We start from the raw sequence: 25,581 nt of genomic DNA, 5'->3' as shown, positions 1-25,581 counted from the left end.
AGGAAAAAAATGAATTTAATCCATTTTGGAATAAGGCTGTAACATAACAAAATGTGGAAAAAGTGATGCGCTGTGAATACTTTCCGGATGCACTGTAAATACTTTTAACCATTTCTGTTCATCACCCCACATAACTGAAATGTGAATTTGCTGCCAGACCACAGAAGTTACATCAACTGTTGACGCTCCTTGCTCCACTTTTTCATGCTGATTGGCTGTTTGATTACATTCAGTTTTGGCGTGATTAACACTTGACCTTGAATCAAAATGCGGTATGTTTACTTTGTTTTTAGTTAGGATATGTGATCTATGGAATTTTAAACCGACATAAAACTGTGACAATATGAAATGCACCACATGTATATCCATTGCATTGAAATGTAGTTAACTTATTGGATTGCAATTAAATTTTAGCATAAATAATTTTCAACAGTTTAAGCCCCTTCCAAACATTGTCAGGTTAACTCTTCTAGCAATGCAACCAGATTCCATATTTCACACAAAGCCCAGTGCAACAGCAAATCAACTTCATGACATTCTGTTTAATCTAGAGAGGAAATAAATGTATTAAGTTGTGTCCTGAATATCTGGAACTAGCATATTTAGAAATTTTTTTTCGTATCCTTCTCTATAAAGCTGATATTGTTCTAAGATTTTTCAGGTAAGGGAGACAGAAGTTATTAATCAATAATATTATAAACATGTAATCATGGTACAGAGAGTGGTAACATTTTACATGATGATCAGCACAAGCAAATAAAAATTTAACTGTACCTTGTACATGTTATGGTTAACATGTTTCAACTCGTATTAATTGATACCTCCTTCCAGGTAAATTATTTGCAAGTAAACCTGCATGTGCAACATGGGTTTCACAGATACAAATGTTAACCTCCTCATTAATTTGGCTAAATGCTAAAATTTAAGATAATTACTAGGCTCTTGTAGGTTAACACTGCTGTGCTAAGACTGCATTCGCATGTCAGCAATATCAAACAAATCACTGTAAACAAATGATTTTCTTTTTATGACTATAGTAAAAAATAAAATTGTTCCAAAAATAACATACCCTTATTCTAACAAAGACCCCTTTACTGCAGAATGCATCTCCACTAATCTGACTAGACCATCTTTGCCAAAATTATGCAAAGATAAAAGCTATGAAGAGAAATACATAATACAGCACTGGATGAAACATTGTGATACATTGCTCTGACTACCACTTCTGGTTGCTATTATATTATGATAGAGATCTAATAGAATCAAGTCTAATTTTTTATCTTGTAGTTAGTTTTTAATTGTAATCTACACAATTAGTTTAAACCTTACTTCAAACAAGTAATTTAAGGTATACAATGAAAAATGATTTAATTTTTAAAACGGGAATAAAAAATTAAAAGCACACATCATTTATATTTAAGTATTTGGGTAGGTGCGTTCTGCTCAGGTTCAAGAATACAAGCGGTTTTAAATGGACAGGGGAGGGGCCATAGAATGACCTCTCATCTTCAATTAAACCAGCACTGCTAGTGCAACAAAATGGATACACCCAAGGACTGATGTTTTATGTTTGGAGGCTGAAGGACTACAAGCAAAGGTACCTTACTGGCCTGAAGACGACACAAGGTTCCTCTAGGGAGCATTCAGGAATATACAAGACAGTGAATTTTGAGTGCTTCCACATAGATCTGACCCCGTTTATCATAAACATTCCTAAAGGGTGAATGAAGAGAACGAGAGAGAGAAGAGGTTGGATGATGTGAAGATAGTGTATCAGGAAGTGCAACGGATTAGCAAGGAGGAAGTAAGGACAGCTATGATGAGGATGAAAAATGGAAAAGCCGTTGGTCCAGATGGCATATCTGTGGAATCATGGAGGTGTTAAGAAGAGATGGCAGTGGAGTTTTTAACCAGATTGTATAATGGAATCTTGAAAAGTGAGAGGATGCCTGAGGAGTGGAGAAGAAGTGTACTGGTGCCAATATTTAAGAATAAGGGGGATGTGAAGGACTGTAGTAACTACAGGGGGATAAAATTGATGAATCACAGCATGAAGTTATGGGAAAGAGTAGTGGAAGCTAGGTTAAGAAGTGAGGTGATGATTAGTGAGCAGCAGTATGGTTTCATGCCAAGAAAGAGCACCACAGATGCGATGTTTGCTGTGAGGGTGTTGATGGAGAAGTTTAGGGAAGGCCAGAAAGACTTGCATTGCATCTTTGTGGACCTGGAGAAAGCATATGACAGGGTGCCTCGAGAGGACCTGTGGTATTGTATGAGGAAGTCGGGAGTGGCAGACAAATATGTAAGAGTTGTACAGGATATGTACGAGGGAAGTGTGACAGTGGTGAGGTCTGTGGTAGGAGTGACAGAGGTGGGATTACATCAGGGATCGGCTCTGAGCCCTTTCTTATTTGCAATGGTGATGGACAGGTTGAAAGACAAGATTAGACAGGAGTCCCCATGGACTATGATGCTTGCTGATGACATTGTGATCTGTAGCGATAGTAGGGAGTAGATTGAGGAGACCCTGGGGAGGTGGAAATCTGCTCTAGAGAGGAGAGGAATGAAGGTCAGTAGGAACAAGACAGAATACATGTGTGTAAATGAGAGGGAGGTCAGTGGAATGGTGAGGATGCAGGGAGTAGAGTTGGTGAAGGTGGATGAGTTTAAATACTTGGGATCAACAGTAGAGAGTAATGGGGACTGTGGAAGAGCGGTGAAGACGAGAGTGCAGGCAGGGTGGAATGGGTGGAGAAGAGTATCAGGAGTGATTTGTGACAGACGGGTATCAGCAAGAGTGAAAGGGAAGGTCTACAGGACGGTAGTGAGACCAGCTATGGTATATGGGCAGGAGACGGTGGAACAGGAGACAGAGCTGGAGGTGGCAGAGTTAAAGATGCTAAGATTTGCATTGGGTGTGACAAGGATGGATAGGATTAGAAATGAGGACATTAGAGGGTCAGCTCAAGTTGGACGGTTGGGAGACAAGTCAGAGAGGCGAGATTGCGCTGGTTTGGACATGTGCAGAGGAGAGAAGTCGAGTATATTGGGAGAAGAATGCTAAGTATAGAACTGCCAGGCAAGAGAAAAAAGAAAGGCCTAAGAGAAGGTTAATGGATGTGGTGAGAGAGGACATGCAGGTGATGGGTGTAACAGAACAAGATGACGAGGACAGGAAGATATGGAAGAAGATGATTCGCTGTGGCAACCCCTAATGGGAGCAGCCAAAAGAAAAAGAAGAAGAGTAATAAAGATACATTTATAGTTGAAACTGGCAGAAAAAGCATCTTATTAAAATTACTGCTAATTGAAGAAAAACAAATTTCTAATAAAGCAGACTCAAATTCACCAACCTGGTTTCTCAACAGCATTCCCATGCAGAACAGCATACATGAATAATGCAGCCTTTTCACCAATCCAAACTGATGGACCTGACAAACATTCATTCATCACCTCCATATCATGACTTCACCTCTCATTAATTACCTTTTAAACTGGTCAGTCAATTTTGTCCATCACAGTAGAAGTAATGGGACACAATATTAAACCACAGAAATATGACATTTTCAATTTAACTATTCCTTTATACTGTATTAATTTATTATTCTAAAAAAAAAAAAAAAAAAAAAAAAAAAAAAAAAAAAAAAAAAACACAAAATGAAACATGAACTATAGCAATTGAGCCCATAATGATCTGAGGTATATACAGTTAAGTCACGAACCACTGTAGACTGTAACTGGCTTCACCCTTTAAAGGCCCAAAATGGTTAAAATTTTAATGAATCTATAGCTATCTGCAAGTGATATTCATATTTTATTTTTCCCCCAATTTACTAATCAAGAGTTGAATATACTGTTTACTGTTAATCTTTCTGAATCACAGAAAGAATGGTGAAATTTAGAACTTTGCTGTAAAATGCAGACAAATTAACCCCCTAAAGATAGGTTAATGCAGTGGATCTACTGCAGAGTTATATTAGCCAATGAAGCTTCTTATTTTCATAGCTGTGTCGCCACAATAACCCAAATGAAGAACCCCCATTTTACTGCCTTCCTTTTTTTTTTTTTAACCTACTAATACTGAGACAGTAGTGAGTATCCGGGTCTGCTCAATGCAACAAACCCTAACTGCAGCACTAAAAACTGTCACCACTGAAGGTCATGAGCTACTCTTCCAGGTTAAGTGAACTGAACTTGATCAGTGTTCAATAAAGGAGTATATATGTATGTGTTGACCTTTTTCAAGCTTTTAATATTTTCAAAACAATCAATAAAGTTTAGAAGATTTAGATAAATAGAAAAAGTCATACTCAAGAGCACAATTGGAAATGAATGTGAACAGCTGTTAAAAGAGAGAAACCAGAAAGCACTTCTTCACAAAACACAATTTAATCATAAGGCTGAAATGCAAATCCTGACGACATTTAAAGAACATCAACATGATGTAGTAAGTGGCCTGATTACATTATGTACAAGTCAAATGAGAACGTCGTTCAAAAAAAAGTGCTTCTCACTTATGCCACAAATCAATACAATGTACGAAAAACTGCTGATGCTACACCAACATACTTATCGATTTAAACATTCTCCTCCACTCTAAATTTGTTAAGAGCACACCAAGATACTTGAAGAGGTACAAATATGGTGTTCCCCTAAAGCAGACCTAAAATACTCAACGATAGAGCCACATAATTTCTGAAATGAATGAAATTGCTTCTATATATTACAAAATGTATTTTTATATACTGTTCAAATTCTTTTTAATACCAATTACAGACATTAATATGATTAGACGCAATTTTGAAGACTGACCCAACACATATTCATTTTGTAAACTACATTTTTAGGCAGCGGATTAAACATACCTTTTCTCATTTATGACCTACAACATACCATCCTATAAAGGAATGACACATGATTGTTTTACATCCTATCTGGCATATTCCAAGGAATACAATTCTTCTATATTTAATAAAAATACTTGACTCTTAACATGTGTTGGGTGATCAAATCCATACATGCTTACAATGGAGCTGACTACGGAATGCATTTTATAGAACAGTGTTTCTCAACAATGGGTTGTGGGTCACAGCTTATTTATAATATTAATGGGTAGGTATGCATCGATCAGGTTTTTTTAGGCAGATACTGATTATAGATTTCATGTTACTTTATCAGCCGATTCCATAATTCACAAATAATCCATATATATATATGGATTATATAATTCTTGTTTCTTATCAAAATGTAATGCTGTAAAATACACAGCAACAATTAATAAACACAGTACAAATCTTCAAAAAAGCTACAGATTTATCACATGTTCAAAAGTTGTTCCTCAAGAAGACAAAAGAATAACATGCTTAACATTACAAGTAAAAAAAACACATTTTACTGTTAAGCTAAGCAGAAATTTCAAATTCACCTTTATCTTTTATTTTCCAAATTAAAAATGTAAGCTGCTTCACTGCTGGTCAAACTCGAACAGTGTCTGTTTTTATTAAAAGGACAAAATAAAGGTTTGAATTCATTAAAGTTACTTTTCTTGCCACTTGTGTAATTGCATAAGGCAACCCCTCTGATTCCATTTTGTCAAATTATTGCTCCACATTCTTTAACATAAAGGCCAAGCTCCCTCGTAAAACAAGCCTCGACTTGCTGCTCTTTGTTTATGCTGTAGGAAGTTGGCTGCAAAAGACGACGTATGTGGGCAGCAAGAGCACTGCAACTAAATTACCATAAAGCTTAGAAAAGCAAGTGCTGAAAAGATAATTTTTTGATTCGCCAATTTACCGATAATCAATAGTCTTTTTTTAACGAGCATCCCAAGCAGTGGTTCTCCAATGATCGCACTCACACACACCAATAGTTCTGACAATCTCGCCAAGAGAGTTCAACATTCCAAAAATGCTGCTCATTTCCCAAAAGCACCTATGGTTCTCAATTCACCCCAGGACTAAACCCCATATGCACTTACAATTGTGCTTAGTTCACCAAGGGGGACTATTAAATGGGAAAATATGGGAAACAATAATAACTGATGTTTCAATTAAAAAATGTTACAGGAAAAATCAATTGCACACCAATGAGATTGCAATTGACCTTTGCAACAAAAGGCAGCACAGTAAACTATTTGACTAAACAATGAATGAAAGTGGACCACACAGACCAACATAATCCTGCCGCTAACTACTAGAAACATTAAAATCCAGAACTGTTGGTCAGAAGTAGTGTCCCAAACAGGAGAACATTGTCAATCTATCTTTATTTGATATAGGGTCACTCAGAGTGCACCCACCATAAGACAATTTGGGTAATTCATGAATGAAAAGATAAATACAAGTCAAAACAAGAATGAAATATTGGCAGAACCCTAACCCAGGTGGCACTGGGTAAAAACATGTCCAAAACATAAAATACTTCACAATGGAAACAGAAAAATCAGGTGACCACAGTCAGAAAAAGAGGGTTAATTGCCTAAATACCACTTATAGAAACCAATAGTTAATAAGAGAGCCTTCAGCCCTGACATAAATGTTACAGTCGATGGTATTAAACACAATAGCCAGCCATTTTGTCTTTTATCAGCAGCCACAAGCACTGTTTTAACATAAAAGATAATGATCTATCAAGAGAAATAAACAAATAAATAAAGGTCAGTGTGCCAGAAAGAAACTGATGTACGTAAAATACAACTCCCTTTTAGGTACAAACATTTATTATATAGCATGACGTTATGCAACAATTACTCATATTAAAATTCCTATTATTTGTTATGGTATGATGCTTCAGTAAGAAACAATGAGGTTTTGCTTAAGACGATTTCCTCTGTAGTCCTTTAATACAACTCAGAGAGCATAGCACATAATGCTATGCATGGAGACTATGCTACTGGTTTCATTCACACCTATTTATGTGAATTTTGCACATCAAAAGCCAAACCTCACACTCTCGGGAGGGTGGATAATGAGACTGTTTTGTTGGAAACTAAAACGAGGAACTTGCTCTCAAAGAAGGCCTAAATCAGTTTCTGATCTGACCAAGTACAGTCTTCTTTTTTCCTTTTGGAGGAACCTTTCAAAATGTGTATTATCAAAAAGAGGGTGAGGCATCCAATAAAGAACAATGGTCATTACTGATTTTAGCAGCATAAGAAAACACTAACAATCGGAAATATTATACTCAACTGCAGAGACCAATTATCAATCAATGACAACTTTTATTTTCTAGTGAGAACAAAATATCCTGAAAAAATTGAACTATACAATATGAATAAAAATAATTTTTGACAAAGAAAAAGACAAAAAAAAAACACTCAAAATGTGTTCCTGTAAAGGGGAAAAAAATATTGTAACCCATAGTTCAGAACAGGAATAAAGGCCTTAAGATGTTTAACAGACTACCAGACATGCATTTTATACATGTACTATTTGGCATGTGATTGATTCTACAGCTATTTTTTCAAAATTGCAAATTCCTCAAATACTGCTCATCACTGGATGATAAACTATGTTTACTTGTTACTTTAAAATGCTTTTAAATTTATTCATGTTCATTTCTTGACTTGTTTTATCAAATTATATAAAACCTTCCTAAATATTTTGCCTAATCTTCGCAATTTTATTAGAGATGGAATTTTCCTGAATAGTTAGACCTAGTATAAAAAGTAACAAATACTATTAATGAATGACAGTCTGAATATGGCAAATCTCCATAAACTGGAATGTCCTTTAAAATTACATTTTCTCATAATACAGTATGTGGAAAGTACAGCAGAATACATTTATGTATTTTAAATCTGGGTAAATTGTGTTAAAAAAAGAACTGCACTTCCAAGTTAATAATCAGCCAATATCCTGCTTAAACACTGTTTTCCTTACACAAACTGATACTAAAAAATCCTCTGGAGGTTAAAACAACTACCAACCTGGCATATTCATTTCTGCATAGCTTGTCCTTTTATCTGCTAGAGAAGACAGTGGTTTTGGTGAAGAAATTGGGCCACTTATGGAATGTCTCTGAAAAATGAAGGCAAAAAGCATATTAACACTAAATGAAAACAAAACATTCTAGATTTGTTTAAAAAAAATTCACACAAATTAATTAATTAGGTGAAGACTAAGAGATCCAGGAAGAAATATCTAAGTTGGTAAAACTACTGTTATTCTCTTTATATCAGATTTATGATTAACTGATGAATGGTTTATTCCAAAGGCATCAATCACAACCGATCTTTCTAAAAATATCAAAATCAATCTTTTAACACCAGTGTCAATAATCCATCCATTATCCAACCCACTATATCCTAACTACAGGGTCATGGGGGTCTGCTGGAGCCAATCCCAGCCAACACAGGGCACAAGGCAAGAAACAAACCCTGGGCAGGGCGCCAGCCCACCGCAGGGCGTACGTACACACACAAACCAAGCACACACTAGGGACAATTTAGAATCGCCAATGCACCTAACCTGCATGTCTTTGGCCTGTGGGAGGAAACCCACACAGACATGGGGAGAACATGCAAACTCCACGCAGAGAGGACCCGGGAAGCGAACCCGGGTCTCCTAACTGCAAGGCAGCAGCGCTACCAGTGTCAATAATTCTCAATGCAATTGTTAGTTTTACTTTTTCATTATTTTGAAATTGCATATAATATTTTGATTTGTTTGATTTGTGCCTGACATTTAATGACATATCTCCATCCTGGATCGGTTCCTTCCACTACCATGAAGATAAAAGTAGAGGACTTCCAGGAGTCGCATTAAAAAAAAAAAAAAACACATCAATGTTTACCCGAGACCTCTTGACATCTACTGTGTGTGTGTGTGTGTGTGTGTGTGTGTGTGAGAGAGAGAGAGAGAGAGTATGTATTTGTGAGATGGCAAGAGTAAGAGGGGGTATGTGCTTGTTTATCCTCATTTGTCTCAATGATTGAGTTGTACATTATAAACATGGTACATTCTACATGCTTTATAACATTTTGATATTATTACTTTACTAGTGAGATTTTTATTCTTTGCTCTCCTTTCTTTCTCCATGCTCAGTGTGGTACAAACAAATACAAACATTGAGTCAACTTTTCTCCATTTAAATTGGTTCTGGTTATTGATTTCTATATTGCCAGCACTTGTTGCTTGCCATAGTTAAGTTTAAATACAAATTAAAGGAGCAGTACATAATTAAAATAAAATTATTTCCAACAATTTTGATAACCTGCCAATTTCAAAAAGCAGAACGTTACAATAGCAAAGGCATGTTACTTAAGTAAAAAATAAATAAAAATACGTAACAGATAACCATTTATGTCAAAATAAATAGAGAAAACAAATAAAATAAAAATGCAAAGGTGAAAAAAGCAAAACAAAATTAAACCCCCACCTAAGACAAAGAGAAAAAGAAAAAAGATGCAAACAAGAAAAAAAGGGCACTTTTTAAATAGAATAGAACCATTAATAACATAAGACATTCTATGACAGGCCCAACACGCTTATCCTTAAATAGTATTTAATTCTTGACATGTTTTAAAAAAGTTTTGAACATATCTTATAAGGGAGAAATTTATTTTTTTCTCAGTTATGAAGGTGGGTTAGGATTTTTCAAGTTGTAGAAGTTAAGTCTACAGGTTTGTAGAGTGGTAGAGGCTATTACATTTGATTAATTCCTGTTAACTTTAATGCTATCAGGGAGTGCACCAGCATCTCATTAGTTTCAGCATATCTGACAAATAATTGTATGTCCTGCATGAGATAAGTTGCAACATTAAATGTTATTATTCTTTTCATAAAATAGAAATAATCAAAGAATTTGATCTAGTCCATAATTAGTGTTACAGATCATTCAAGTATTTTTATGGCTTTAAGAGATGTTCATTTTCAGATCCAAAACATATATATATATCAGTACAACTCTTCTAAATACAAACGGAGATCAAAAAAGTTTTTACAAAAAAAAAATCTGACTTAAACTGAGACAGCAATTAAGAATCATAATTTGAGTATTAAGAAAAGTTGTTCAAAGATTTACAAAAAAAACAGCAACAGTGCTTTTTATCTCATGTGAGTTTGAATGAAAATTCACTCCTACCATAAAGTAGCTTTACATAAGTTTTAAATTTTAATCTGTTAAAAGTGATTACTGTAAAAAGAAATTCATTAGCAAATAAAAATCTTGCTCACCTGCATGGGAGAAACAGCAGCAGCTGGAGGGGTCTTCAGGGGACTGGGACTCAGTGGGGTTCGAGGAATGGCAGCAGCAGCAGCAGCAGCTGCTGCTGCAGCTGCAACATTTGGTACAACTAGAAGATGACAAACGATAAATTCTTATGAACCTTTGCTACATTGGTTGACATTAACATATATAAAATCAAATTTTCTGACCAATTACAGAACAAAAACTACTAGGAAACCACCATTAAAAGGTTGCTTGGAAAAGTAAAATGTTAATTCATGGCATAGTATCATGCAAATATGATTTCACAAAAACACTGCAAGTCAAGAATGGCAGCGTACTGCCCATGTAATGTCTTTATCTCTACACATTATTTTATTAAAATACTGATCAGATTAGATGTATTAAAATGCAACTGAAAGACTTCTTAGCAGCACATGTCTGAAGCAATCTGTATTTCAGGTATAACTGTATAGAACTGGTGGAGCTTATCCTTAATGTAAGAGCTACAACTTCAAGCAACAACTTTTTTTTTTTTTTTAACTACTGCAGTACACAGCGATTACTCAGGAACATTCCAAGGTTTACTACAAGCTGTTAAGCAACCGACATTTGAATTTGGAGACCAGGCTTTGAGAAACTTTAATTATAGTAAGTAAGTATATAATGACTTCAAGCAGTAAAAATACTGTGAATTTCTGTATTTCTCTCATAGGTTGTTTAATAATGACTACTTCAATGCCTCATACATTTTCTATTATTTCAAACCACACAGTGCTTTTTTTTAGAAAAGGGTATTTTTATTACATTAAATTCTTAAAAGGCATTTCTTTTTCTCTTCATGCCCATAATGGTTCTGGCAATGCTCCCTATTCCTTATTGAATGAATAATTTTACAAATCTAATACTACCTGTTGCTACCAAAATTTCAATCAAATATTTTACAGATTACCTAATGATTATATTCCTAACAAATGAGACATTGTAGATCGGTTTCCTGTTGTCCCCTCCTCATCTTGTGAAATGCATGTTCTTCAGACATTACCAGTATCACACTGCGCTTGCCTCTTAATATCCCCCTCCCCAACCCCCATTTAAGGGAAACACTAGTAGTCTTTCAATAAAATCTCAGTGAATACTAATTTACTTGTTATGGAACCACTTTTTTGTTCTTAACTAACATCTACATCACTAACACACAGTGCATTCCATGCAGATAGCTCAACCACCATATTATAGCAAATAAATACATACATTTTTTTCATGGACAGTTTTGATCTTGTTTGCTGGTGTCTGTTCTGTCAGAAACATTGTTAATTCTGCTTTCATCAGATATCAGATGAAGGTTTAACAATGATTCATCCTAACACCTTGAAAGAGCTGAACCTGGAGTATAGCCTGGATTATACTACAATGCCCATGTATGCCTAATGGATGAAACTATAAATATCACTTGCCAAATTAAATTTGATAACTTGTTTTTTTTTTTTTTTAATTCACTGCACTATTTAATGAAAGTCTCTGGACTTAAAGCAAGGAAATCAAGCAGTTTTATGATTTGGGATCAATTACTTCATCATACAAGTTCCAGCATGGTAACATGATGTCAAGGTACAGCTTATAACATTGGGCACAAGCATGTAAGGGGCCGCTTATAATTGGAAAATTTTATCTGAAATATTTCAACAAGTTTCGAAGTGACCAGAATAATTACCTTGAGAGGCACTATCAAAGGACTTGATCAAAGTCTTGACGGTTGGGGATGGCTCAGAAGAGGTAGAGGAGCGGCGGCTCAGTCCCATTCCCTGTCGAAGAGCTGCCAGATCACGTTCCACTGCATTCATGTAGTTGTACACCCGACCTCTCTCTTCATCTTGTCTGATTGTGCACAAGAAAAACCATGCAGTTACTATGAGAACTTAATTTACACCACAAAGTTGGTGTTAACTCCTGTTCATGTGTCATTAAAAAAAACAATCACAATGTCAACAACGCTAGTATGAAATTATGATAAAACTATTTAGTTTTTCAGTAATTGTGCCATACTTGTAACATCATCACATTTTCTGCATTCCCAGTTGAATATACAGAGCATTAAAATTAGTTATAACTGAACTGCTTTAACTGTTTATAACATTCAGCTGGATAGAGCTATCAGCAACTACCTGATATCAAATCTTTTCAAAAGTAGAAGTCATTAAAACAGAACTTGTTATCAAGCAACAGCATTATATATTTTTAGTAATCCATCACATACATTTGTAAGCAAATCTTGGTATCAGAACTCATTACTAGCCAACTACTGTTGTGTGTCTGGTAGGTACTTTACATCATTCCTGATAAAACTGTTGCTTAATGCTCCATCAGGCTTCTATTTCAAATAAATACTTTATAAAAATTGTAATCAGTTTAGTTTACGTCAGCGTAAGCAGACAATTTTAATCCAGATGTCCCATTTGAGCAGAAAACTCTTTATATTTGAAGCTAAGGTTTCAGAAGAAACTAGAAATAATTTAACAAAAAGTTGAGATATTACTGCTCCACTACAGTAATATATAGAAACATTTTCCAATCTGTACATCCAAGAATCAAGCCCCAACATAATGAACAAGCATTATGATCTGGATTCTAATCAGTTAGGCTTGAAAAACATGGTTATAATTTTTAACCCCTGTGCTTATGTGTCAGTATAATACACAATGTGTGTTAAAATGTACACAATGAATTGTCAACTTTTTTTGGAGTGATGCACCACATTAAAGGGGCTGAAAAAAAAAAACACTGTAATGTTAACATATGGAAAAATCTCAATATGAATACTCTCAAAACTGAAGCACTTTGAGCATGGGACAAAAACACATTATGTTAAGCACATTAAGTGATTATCTCCTTTTAATTTAATAATTTAATAACCAATCAATCAAGCTATTTTACCCAATCAGTGGATTGGATGGTTTCTCACCTCAAGGTGAAGTAGTATTAATACACCGTTTTAAATTTCAGTAATAAAACCATTGTTATTAACTGAACAAAACAGATGCTAAAAAAATTAAAGAAATGGTTGTATAAATCATTTATTGTATTCAATACATGTCACACTGCTTCTATGCCAAGAGTCAGTTAGATTTTCACAGATTCCCATATGCATACCAAACCTTGGCACATTGATTTAAATCATGCCTAGAAATGGATATGGAAAGCTTTTAGAAAGACAACAAAAATAAACTACAGGGCAACAGAATAAAGATAATTTTAAAAAAAACTGAAGAAACAGAATTATGTTCACTATAGAGATGGCCAATTCAAATGGCTGCTGCAGGCCACATGCAGCCCAGAATCATCCTCTGAGTGGCCCAGCCCAAGGTCCTGCCAGAAGCACAGGAAAAAAACTGAGAAAAACACATTTCCAGGGCCTTCAAAAATTCATACATAAATTCTTGCAGTAGTACAGACCATGAATGCAACACTCAGCATACCCTAGCAAAATTCAACCCATAATGCAGTGCTTTGTTGTGAGTCTAGAAGTGGTGGTAGTAGTCTATGATACTGTGACAACCTGTAGAATAAGATACAAAGGAGCCGCTTTTCTGGGGGCAATCTTCAAAATGCCGACTGGCTTATTATTTGGTGTGCCGCGCTATAAATGGTACCCTGTGGTGCAGTGGTAGTGCTGCTACCTCGCAGTAAGGAGATCACGGGTTCACTTTTTTACCATTCGCTCCCCTCTTTACCCTGAACCTGTCACCTGGCTCTCTCTAAGGAAGTGCCCCAAGCCCTCACAAAATTCTTTCTTTCCCCCAAGACTCCACCCCCACAGCCTATGCAGTGGCAAGACATATCACAATATCAACATAATGTGGGATATGTAACAAAGCCATGCCTAATTACACATGTGATGATTTGAAATGGATCTATGTTTCCTCAGTGTGCAGTAGATGTTGTATTCATTTGTGTTAGTTACTGTTATAACTTGTTTGGGTTTGTGCACCGATAGCTTTAATAGCATTGATAGTTCTTTCTTATTCTGCTAAATGCTCTTTTTGATGAGCATGAGTCATACTATATCACTAAAATATTTACTTTATTTCAAAAGGGAAACAAATGATGTTGCTAATACTGTGCTGTATTTTGTTTTTTTGCACTTTGAGATGTGCCTAGGTCAAATATGACCAAAATGTTTTATTTTTATACTTCCAAAATGGAAGAACGGTATTGCTACTACCTCACATTCTGTTCAGTCATAGCTTTTATAGTGCACTTTTTGATAAGCCTGTGTCAAATGTGACCAAATCTACAAGGGAAACAATGAATAAACATTACTTGTTTTTCCAATACATTCATTTGTGTTGGTTTAAAAAAACGTCATTACCTGCTGCCTACTGGCTGCTAAAAATGTCAGGCCAAGGTAAATGCCTTGGTTAGAAAATCTGACCCAACAGAATTTGTAATTGAATAGCTGTTACAGAGCCTCAAATAATACTAAGCATGAAAAGTAAGTTTTAAATTTTTCCCTTATTCTTGAATACTGCTATTTTAAACATTAAATATTTTTTACTGAATGCAGTATAAAACAAACATTGTACCTAAGATGCTAGAAGTGAAAAATCCAGCTAGCCACTGCCAATAATATTGAATTCAAACATATAGTAGAACCCTTGAATCCATAGATTCAGTTTCAATTATCTGCAGTTTACAGTGACCAAAAATATTAAATTAAAAACCCCACAAAGAAGTGATTCCCAAGTTTCAAACTGCATGCCATTCTGAACAAACATTTTCACCACTGTGGATATAAGGTGCTGCATCTGAAATCACTGCATGCACACGCACTGCAATGTGAAAACCCAATGCACAGGGGTGTGCTTCTGTGTCTGACATCATTTTTGAAGCACTGACACATTCATTCAAGAGAGATAGAAACAAAGTAAGAGAGAGCTCATAAGTAAATTAATGTACAATGCATTATTATTATTTAATACTGGTAATGTTGTATTGGGTGATATTTATCAATTAAATTTTATCATCGGTATTTATGTAGCCAAAAAAAATGAACTATACATAGGGCATCTCAGGTAGGCCTTGGAATGAATCACCTATGGACAACAGGTCAACTACTGTAATGAGAATTTTAGTTGTTACAATTTTCTCCCATTTCATGTTCCTACTCTTACCTTGATGTACATTTTTGGTTTTCACTTTGGGAGAAACATGAAGTGGTTGCTAATTTGCTACCAATCCACACAATACACATTATCACTTAAAAAACAGTAAGTCCACAAAAATACTATTTCTGGCTAAACTGGTAATTGTTATTTATTTTTAATATGAACTTCAACTTCTAAGCACACTCAAGTGAAAAATTCCCACTAGCAATTTATTTCCTATAAAATACATGTGAACGTATTTTAAGATTTCTCGAAATGCTGTTTTTTGTACAACTCTAACAATAAAAACAAAGACACGTATTAAAATAAGGCGACTCTAAATACATGACACCTTACAGAAAAAACAGTGGTATTACAGACACAAAATTTTCCAGTCAATCCAACAATTTACAGCCTAGCTAAGGAGCTACCCGTAATTGCTGTCGTGAAGACATGGAAACTCACTGGCAATGTAAATGTGTTCAAAATAACCCAAGCATGCCAATAAGTTTCTAATCTTAAAGAAAAACACGTAAAAAGACTGTTTACAACACAGGTACACTTACTCTTAAAACAAATTAATACACTCCTATATTTTGGAAAATGTATGGTTTCATCATTTCTATAAGTGGAGTTTCTCGTTTGACACTTATTGAATAATAAATGATAAAAGCATCATGTGGACTATACATTATAAAAAGTGATCAAAATTTGCATTGGTAATCTATGAGGAAGCTTAGCCAGAATTACTATTCAGTTTTGTCTTTTTTTTTTTTGTATACATTCATTAATATGTGCATATGGTCTAAGTTTGTCTTTTAACAATCAGAACATATTGTAGGTAAGGATTTCAGTACCAGATTTGTTTGTCGCTTGCAAGGAACCTATATTCCTGTTACAAAAAAAAACTATCATTAAAAAGTCAAACAAACTATTTACATTATCTAACTTTTTCAACTGCAATTTCAACTTAGGCAGACATATCTCCTAACTGCATAGCTCTTCTAGTGCTCAGACTGTTGCACTTTCAAATCCGTCAAATCCGAGTGTTCAGTTATGTTTTACTACACTCTATAACCAATCATACTGTCTAAGATGAAAAATATAAACACATACTTGCGATTTTTCACCTCTTCTAACTCCTTGCTCAGTTTCTCATTCTTCTCCTGAGCTTCTTGAAGCCGACGTCTAAGGTCACCAATCTCCTCCTGTGCTTCAGACTTGATGTCATTAGCTATTACAACTGCGGTCTGTAAGTCTGCCTGAAACTGACGCCACTCAGCAGATTCTTCCTGCCAGAAAGAATATTCAAGCAAAAGTCAATTTAAAAGTCAGGGTATATGGAACAGAAAATTCTATTGAACCTTCAACATTTCTGCATTACATCTCACATAATATTCAATTAATGCAATCTTGTGCACTGGAGTTTCCTACCAGTAATTGAAAGTTTACCTGAGAGGAAAAAACTAACACAATATATTAATATTTTTAGAAGCTTAGCTAGTATTTAAATCTTTTCAGCTCAACAGATTTATTCAATTAACTACAAGAAAGAATACATTCACCAAGCATATCAAATTCACAAAAGCAAAACATGCAAGAAACTAAATATCACATCTCACCAATAAACTTATAAAAGAAACAAGTTCAAATACAATACAATAAAACCTTAAACTTGTTTATTTACATACCCTCAGTCTCCGATTAAGGATTTTGATTTCTCTCTCCATGTCATGCTTTTGATCCTGAAGTTTTTTTACTGAATCTAGAAAATAAAAATATATTTTTATATTTAAAAATATAAGTCATTTAATCTCTACCTGAGCTTACTGTTTAATCAGGAGGTGTTTTTTCCCCCTGTATTACTCTGCACTCAGAAAGACATAGTAGTGTGAGATTTATATTCTAAGAAATACAGAAATATTTTTATTAATGCAATAGCTTCAGGTACTTAATTATCTTTTGTAGCTTTTTTCTGTGGAGTCTGCTTACTTGTTTGTATCCTAATAACATTTTACAAAGTAGTAATTAAAGCAGACCTAAGGGAAAACAACATTGAATAGATAAAAGGCAACACATACTTAAACGTCACACAAACTATAATGCTAATTATCAAATAATGGCTTAAATGCTACAACACCTGGAAAAATGAAATGGAAAAATAAATCAAGAAAATCTTAGAAACTAAGACAAAAAACACAAACTTATCCTCATGTTACAAGCACAAGTGACTGCTACAATCCAATAAAAATTAGCAAACCTACTTTAGCAATCTCCGGACTGACACTAAAAACACGGCCTGGTTAAAGAGAGTCCAACTAAAAGCAAAGGTTCACTCGGACAAAATGCTGTAGCCTTAGCTGGCACTCAGGACTGAGGAGTCATCCATTCATATTTTATTGATTTGACTATGTCCTACAACGCACCAGGCCAGTCTACTGCTTAAATGAACCTCAAGTGCATGAGAGGTTTGAAAATTGCATCTTCACATATGACTTATTCATCAGTTCAGAACAAAACTAAATTAAAGAAAATGTTAAGTTCAACAACACTCTTTAGGCAAAAAGAACTGCAATGTTTAGTAACGGATAACCACTATTTCACAATTTTGCTGCAAATGTCCGTCATGCTGATGTTTTAAATACAATTAAATATAATATTGAATGCAAGATGTATTGGACATAACTTAGAACCAAAGTGTCCACAAAGCCTATACAAAATATACCACTAATATACTATTCATGCATGCTTTACAAAGAAATATCAATTGCATTTATTGCTCAGAAAACAGGACTGTGTGTAGTTGAATGTGCTGCTCTAGTTCCAGTATAAGGCAATGGCACCATCTAGTGTCTGACCTTGGGTATTAATAAATTTGAAACCTCTTTACACCAAATGTGGTACTATTAGTAAAAGTGATGCATTAACTTAGCTAATTTCTGAGCTGAGCCAAACACTCACTTGACCCGTGATCTAGGTTACCTAAACTTGCTGCTTTTTGTTTGAAAATGAAAATTATGCAGCAAGCTCCATTTCAGCACTGCACTTTGAAAGCACCCTAGAACTGTCCTTATTCAAGTAAGGCTCTAGCTAAATGAAAGTGCATGTCTGTCTGTTTATATGCGGTATACAACCTAATCCCGAAATGTTTCTGGTTCAACACTAACTTGATTTATGGTCTTCCTTAAGTCACAAACCTTTCCATTGCTTCAAATGTGAGATGTTCAGGGACAGATTAAGATGCACGCAAAGCCACTTGAACTGGCAGTTATTGTACTCAAACATGGCATTATAGAAGAAGAAAACAAAACCAACCCTACAATCTTCACCTGCACCTCAGAACAGGAAGTCAACCAGGAGCTAAGTACGATTGGGCCAAGCCAATACTTAGGAAGGAGACCATCACGGAAAATCTTGAGTTATTGTTGAAAGTGGTGTTGGTAGGGCCATTGGGAGCTGTTTATCCTATGATCTGTGTGTGGATCCCAGCGTCCCCGTTGCTACCTGGGGAAGTATGCGGTTAAAATTTGGGCTAACCTTTAAATGAGAAATAAAACAGATATCCTGAATCTCTGTGGTCATAGAATCTGCCCTTTTTCCCCCCAAAGAATACCTAAGGTGTTTCCTGATGTCCTGGCTAGATTGGCCTCCACAACCTGGTACTTCTTGCCCCCCAGTCATCCCCGGTCTCTAATTCTCTCTCTCATCCCTTCACCACCTAATAGTAATGTGTATTAAGAGCACTTGTGCAAAAATGGCTGTCATCACATCATCCAGGTGAAAGCTACAACTTGGTGGTGGCTTTAGTTGAGCATGCTCCGACTAGAGTTGCTGATGAGCTGTGCATATTAGACAAAACTTATGACTACATTTGGGAACTGTTACTAACCCTTTCTCCTTCCATTTCTCTTTTCAGTATCTTCTTGAGTTGTGCAGGTTAGAAAGGTACTATTAAGTGATTACATCTTGCCTGAAGAAGGGACCCCGAGTTGTCTCGAAAGCTTACATATTGTAACTTTTTTAGTTAGCTAATGAAAGGTGTCATTTTGCTTGACTTCTCACTACAGCACATTAATAATGAGTAACAAAATTAAGCTCACAAAACTGTAACAAATCCAGCTGAATGACAGTTATAGTTAATCAGATTACTTGTAATACTCTTGGCACTTACTCTCAAGATCTGAGATTATAAGATTGTCATGCAGCTTCACAGCACGGTGCTGCTCCACCTCATCCTCTAGCTCAAAGATAGTCTCCTTCATGTCACTGATCTCTGTCTCCTTCTCATCTAGCTCCGAGCGTAGCTTATCCAGACTCAGTTTCAGGTCAGCAATTTGGTTCTTAGCTTCATCCTGAAACACTCTGTATTCTGCCTCAATCTGTACAGAAGGGGGAAGAAAAAAAAAAAAAAACATATAGCCTCAGTGGATATATATCAGTCTTCTGGGCAGTACAGTAATTTTAGTTTTAGATTCAGGGACAGATTTAAAATTACATCAATATCTTTTAATTAGGTAGAATTTCAATGATATTGAATAAAATAATGATAACAAACAACTATCAATTCATGAACTTGAAACAGAGACTAATAAGGAATCTTCACTTGCATTCCGGTAGTAAACAACACTGAAATTAACAAGAATAGAAACAACCTTTTGAGTTCTTTGCTTTTGTCTGTCCAACTTGGCATTTTCACTTCATCTTTGAGTTCAGCATTATCTTCTTGGTGAGTAGACAGTTCATTTTAAATATTGTTCATTTCCTTAATTAATCTGTAATCGCAATTCACCGTAACTACGTGAATTTATTCAAAATCGAAATTACAATTTCATGTTTTTTATGCAAGATCTTATTTTCAATTCTTCTTTCAGCAGCTTGGTTAAACAAAAAATTTCATACATCCAAATACAGTCCATCATATTTAAATGACAGTAAGTACTGCTTTGTAATATTTTAATGGAAAATATTACCACCAGTTGTTCAAAAATTAATTTATAATTGTAAATGAATGAGTAAACTATTAAAGTTTCAATTAAAAAAAAAAAAAAAAAAAAAAAAAATCACATTTATTCTGTCATATAAATGTAATATCTTTTTAGTTATCAGTTGATCAAGTATTAAGTCACTTCTTCAAATAATTTAATAATATTTTCATAATTCATAATAATTTACATAAATTCAGGAACACCCATTATGCCAAAAAGAAAGTGCAAATTCACAAATAACCTTGTTTTCGAAAGGGTGGAACAGATGAGGAGGCAGAATGCATTGTTTGAGGTCTAGGAAGTTACATTTCGGTTTCCAATAAGGGTTCAGGTGATTTGGACATTCACATGAGTTCAGAGAAGCATCTGAAGAACAGTAGATGTCAAAAATCTTCCAGCAAGATGACTGACTTTAGTAAATGCCACTAAAAGGGTTGATGTAAGTATTTCTGCTGCTGAAGGAACCTTCGCTTTTCATATAGTAACACATCCCCATAGCTATAACTCAATGTCCTGTTCAGTAGAAATATTAAGATTGATATGCTCTGAATCAGAAATTGCAAAAAGGTTATTTACCCTGTGCAAAAACTAAACTTTCCAATAGTTAATTTTGTCTTAGCAGTCCATTTTGTTGAAGAAGTTTTAAAGTCTCTGCAGAATGCACAGTTTTTTGGAGTTTCTACTAATGCCAGTAATCATGAGCCTCTGAAAACGTTCATTATTTCGAGTGGAGAAATGGTGGCTCAAAGGTTAAACTAATAGAATTAAATAGCAAGCCAGATGAAACAGCAGGCACTATTTCTGACTATGTTTTTGAAACATGGCAGAAAAAACGGTCTGGAAAGGAAATGTGTTGCATTTGGTGGAGATAATTTTAATACCATGTTTGGAGTAGTGCGAAGATAAAATGGAAATAATGAATTTTGTAATTTGCAAAAATTATTTGGATGATCGTTAACAGGAGTTGGCTGCCCTGCTCACATTTTGCATAACTGTATACAGCAGGGAACAGATGTAATATGAATGTGGATATTGACTCAGTTGTTTTTTTAATTTTTTCAGATTTTTAATTATTTCAGTGTCTATAATGTTCATGTTGAAAATTTTTTGAATGTATAGGGGTTACTTACAGAAAGCTTCCGTATCATAGAAGAACTGCGTGCCATTGGGAGAATTAGAAGCATTTTTCCAGCTATAAAATCCTTCTTTTTGTCTCAAGAACCCATTCAAACCCCCTTTTTTTTTAAACAGGTGTACGACAGTTAAGCTATCCAAATAAGAATGGAAGGAATGAAGTCTGTCAATTTAAGAGGCTGGACATATTCAAAATATTTAATGGGTTATTAGTTTACCAGTGACTGTGATTGTGGCCATCATATCATAATTATAGTGATAAACTGTTACTAAAAGTTCATATCATTTTAAAAAACCACAAGACAGTATAACGGCGTATTATGGCATCATTGGGAAAGGCGACTTCAAAAGTCCTCATTTTTCAACCCAAATGCCCTCATTTCCAGAGAGTTGGCAGCCTTACCTCTGAACTATTATCATACATAAATAAATGCAAGAAACAATATTTTAAGGTAGCACTGTAATTCAATATCCAGAAAGCAAGCAGATTAGTTTAACTAACAAATTTCTCAGGCATACATGTCAAGGTGTGCAAAGAGCAGCCTGCAGTGAGTGAAAGCTGTCATTTTAAATTAATACTTGGCTAAGACTCCAGCCTGACAAATCTGTAAAGGAATAAATGGGTTCTTAAAATAAAACAAATGAATTATTGAATTAACACTGAACCTCTTGAAAACTGTATTAACTGTTCATGAGTCTTTAGGAACATTCTCCCTCTTAAGTAGTGTTGAGTATTATCCCACCTGTTGCACTTACACCTGTTAAATTAAAGCAAGTACAGAACAAAAGTTCATGATTCCGTAAAGTGTACATTAATTATCGTTGTCTTGAAGCTCTTATGAACCCATCGATATAGGCTGAAATTATTGTTGGATAAAAGTCAGCATTAATTTGTACCATTTGAAAGATTTAAACAAGTGCAATTTCATTTTCAGTATTACTACAGATAATGAGCCAAAGAAATACAATCCGCAGCATCTAAATGCCGCTACAAACAGCAATGTCATCAACCTTGCACTCCTAGCTTGCAATCATCTTCAGAAGCTTTCTACGGAGTTGAAAAGTTGAATTTCATAGTTTGTAACCTCTTTAATTACTTTGTAAATCAACTTGATATCAAAATATCTTTAATATTTTCATTATGTGAAGATATAGTGTCCAATCGCTACCAGGGTACTAATGAACAGGTTCATTAACTTACCTTGGCAATGTTGTCTTGCAGACGGTTGGCCTCACTGCGTGTATGGCTGAGCTCCTCTTGCAGATTAGCAGCTAAAACCTCTGCCTTCTCTTTGTCCAGACGTACATTTTCTAGCAAATCCTGAATATTACTTTTGTCTCCCGAGTTGTGGATGGAATACAGTTCAGCCACTTTCTGCCTTTCCTGGTCCAGCTGTGCCTTGAAGCGGTTCAGCTCTAATTGGTCATTGGCAACTGTGTTTTTATACTCCTCCAGGGCAGCACTGAGCACTGCTTTGCCCTTTTGCTCAGACTCTATGATGCGGTCCATGTGGTGATTTCTTTCCTTCAAGGCCCCAATTATCTCTTGAGCCTCTTTATTGTCCTGCTCTGCCATTTTTAAAGTGTTGCTCAGATGCTGCTGGACTCCAAGAAGTTGTTCTCTTTCAAAACGAGCATTTTCTGCAAGCTCCATGTAGCGCTGCTCCAGCTCTAGATAACGACCACTTTTTATGTCTTCATCTATAACATAGGAAATATGATGCTCATCTAACAAGCTACGAAAGTATTCAATTTGCCGGCCATAGTGTTCCAACTTGTCGCTTTGCTGGCAAAGGGAATCCATCAGGATGACTTTCTCTTCCCCAAGTCTTTCATTCTCAGCATTCAGCTCCTGGGTAATTTGCTGGAGGTCTGCAAGTTCCTGTAAGGTGGCCTGAAGCTCTTCGGCTGTGCTATGCTGATTTTCCTCCATTTGGTGAATTCTTTCTGTCAAGCAGGCAACAGACACCTCACTTGCATTCCCACTACTGCCTTTGCGAGATCGGTCCCGACTTGGGATACCTTCCGACTCAGAGGAAGAGGAGCAAGAAGGTGCATCTAGAGCATCATCACTGGAAGTGATTGGCTGATAAACTTCACTGGATTCACTGTCTAGATTATCCACTGAACTGCTACGTTGATTCTCTGTTAAAGTGTTCTCATCTTGGCTCAAAAGGTCCTCCATAGATCCAGGAGTAGAACCTTCAACTGAGGAGGTCAAGGGGCAACCTCCATCACTATGACTATTAACTGTTGTTAAGTCTGGACTAAGAGATTGGAAACTAAAAATCTTCTCAGAGTTGTCAAGTCTTTGCTCTAAAGAGAACCCCAAAGCATTCAGTCTGTCCTTGAGCATGCGGTTCTCATTTTTCAATTGGTTGAGCTCTTCTCTGATGGCATTATTTTGGTCCTGGAGCTGTAAGAGAGTGGATTCTACATCTGTTGCCTGAGTAATGATGGGAACAACCTCCTTTTCATCAACCTTCTCTTCTTCTGAGGCTTCCTCTGCCAAGCCTAACTGTGCCCGCATATCTCGAAGTTCATTTCGTAGATGCAAAATTTCAACATCTTTACTCTTTGCTAAACCTAAAAGATCCTTAACTTTGGCTTCTAGCGCTGCCTTGTCATTAATCTGACTATCCGATTTTGACTTGCTCATTCGAGCCTCAGATTCTGCCAGTACACGGCTGCGGGAGCGTTTGGCAAGAGTCACATCATTTGTTCCTGTTGTTGTGGATGATAGCTTTTTGCTTGTGCTAGTTCGAGATCGATCCCTTTGTCTGTCTCTGGAGGAATTCACCTCTTTCGCACTGAGAGAAGAACTTCGTTTAGCATATGAACCTAAATAAATGAAAATTACAAACCTTTAGATTATTCCTTATTAGTTGACTTTAGTAATACTGCTTTTATTTCACAAAGCAGCAGCACAAACTGATTGAAAAAGAAAGCTATTTAATAAGACTTAATCCTCTTAAGTAAATTATCATGTATTTCATGTGATTCATCACCTGTGCTGTTCTTGGCCTTATTTTCAGTTGTCACCCCAGGAGCTGTGGGAGCAGAAGATCCGACAACAGTGCCGTTTTTCTTGACCTTGATGTTATTAGAGTTATTTACATGCAGGCCACCAGCCATCCCTGCCAGCAGATCATCGCTACTTTTTGTCTGAAATAGGAAAAAAAAAAAAAAAAAAAAATCAGATACACTCAAGAAAACTACATAACTTCTGTATGAAAAAATAATCCTAAATAAAAAGAATAAAAAAAACAAAAGTATTTTAGCCAGAGCCGGCATTGAAAAACCAGAAAAATCAATCTCCAAGGTTAAATGTGGTCTCATTCTGCTGAAACTTTCAATTCCCAGCTGACAATCAGCAAAAAGAACATCGACATTTTCTCTATCCCTGAACAATATACGATATTATGTGTTTAATGCCTTTGGGAAAAACATGCAAATTTAACACCACCATTGATGTTACCTTAGACAGTGGAGCAACAGAACTAGGCTTTGAGCTGGCCTTGGGTGGTAAAGCTGCTACTGCTGTAGAGCTTTCAGACTTGCTTCTTTCTGGAACCAGCGTCTTACTGATCCCCACACCCTTTGATGTTGTGACAGCAGATCTTGTTGTCTTCTTCATTCTGGGAGCTACACTCCTGATGCATTTACAACTCAACCTTAAAAACAAAAAAATGTGAAAATTAACATGATTAACATGATAACGGGTATGTATGCCTTTCTGAGATAAATGCCACTTATAATAAAGACAAAGCATTCTACCAGAGCCATAACAGAAATCGCATAAAACTGCCAATGATGAAAGTTTAAGAAAAACTAAGTCTAGTCAACTAGTGTAAGAAACAAAATTATTTCACTCTGTACCACTGCACAACAATCCACTAAATAGGGAGCAAAATATCCATTATATAGCATGCAGGCTCTAGACATGTGACACCGTAACAATAGGAGACACAGGACTATAATCCTCAGACTCCCACTGCTGACATACTGTGTGACTTGGAGCAAGTCATTTCAGCTACTAGTACACATGTTAAAAACCGGTAACAAGTATAAATGTATCTTACAATGATGTTCATTATAGAAAGATGTCTTGTCAACAGTGTTATATAAACATCTCTGCACCCTGGGCCTAA

General features: G+C 35.6%; 1 protein-coding gene across 8 annotated transcripts in view; it reads right to left on the bottom strand.

Moving 5' to 3' along the window:
- The window catches only part of specc1la (sperm antigen with calponin homology and coiled-coil domains 1-like a), a 284,094-nt gene that overhangs the window by 44,314 nt on the left and 214,199 nt on the right, over positions 1–25,581 (bottom strand). For 5 of the 8 annotated variants that reach the window (XM_028825345.2, XM_051921213.1, XM_051921209.1 and 2 more), the window contains exons 2-10: positions 24,909–25,104; positions 24,439–24,595; positions 22,632–24,271; positions 19,483–19,690; positions 17,003–17,076; positions 16,428–16,603; positions 11,882–12,045; positions 10,176–10,294; positions 7,928–8,018 (exon numbers count right to left, since the gene is read on the bottom strand). In XM_028825345.2, the coding sequence (XP_028681178.1) occupies positions 7,928–8,018; positions 10,176–10,294; positions 11,882–12,045; positions 16,428–16,603; positions 17,003–17,076; positions 19,483–19,690; positions 22,632–24,271; positions 24,439–24,595; positions 24,909–25,067 (2,788 nt within the window). In that variant the 5' untranslated portion in view covers positions 25,068–25,104. The remainder of the gene's footprint in view (positions 1–7,927; positions 8,019–10,175; positions 10,295–11,881; positions 12,046–16,427; positions 16,604–17,002; positions 17,077–19,482; positions 19,691–22,631; positions 24,272–24,438; positions 24,596–24,908; positions 25,105–25,581) is intronic. The other 3 variants (XM_051921211.1, XM_051921214.1, XM_051921210.1) reach the window with 1 other exon arrangement.

The sequence above is a fragment of the Erpetoichthys calabaricus genome, chromosome 18 (assembly GCF_900747795.2).
Source record: "Erpetoichthys calabaricus chromosome 18, fErpCal1.3, whole genome shotgun sequence".
NCBI lineage: Eukaryota > Metazoa > Chordata > Cladistia > Polypteriformes > Polypteridae > Erpetoichthys > Erpetoichthys calabaricus.
The sequence above is the reverse complement of the archived record's forward strand: the minus strand, read 5'-3'. Positions and strand labels throughout refer to the sequence as shown.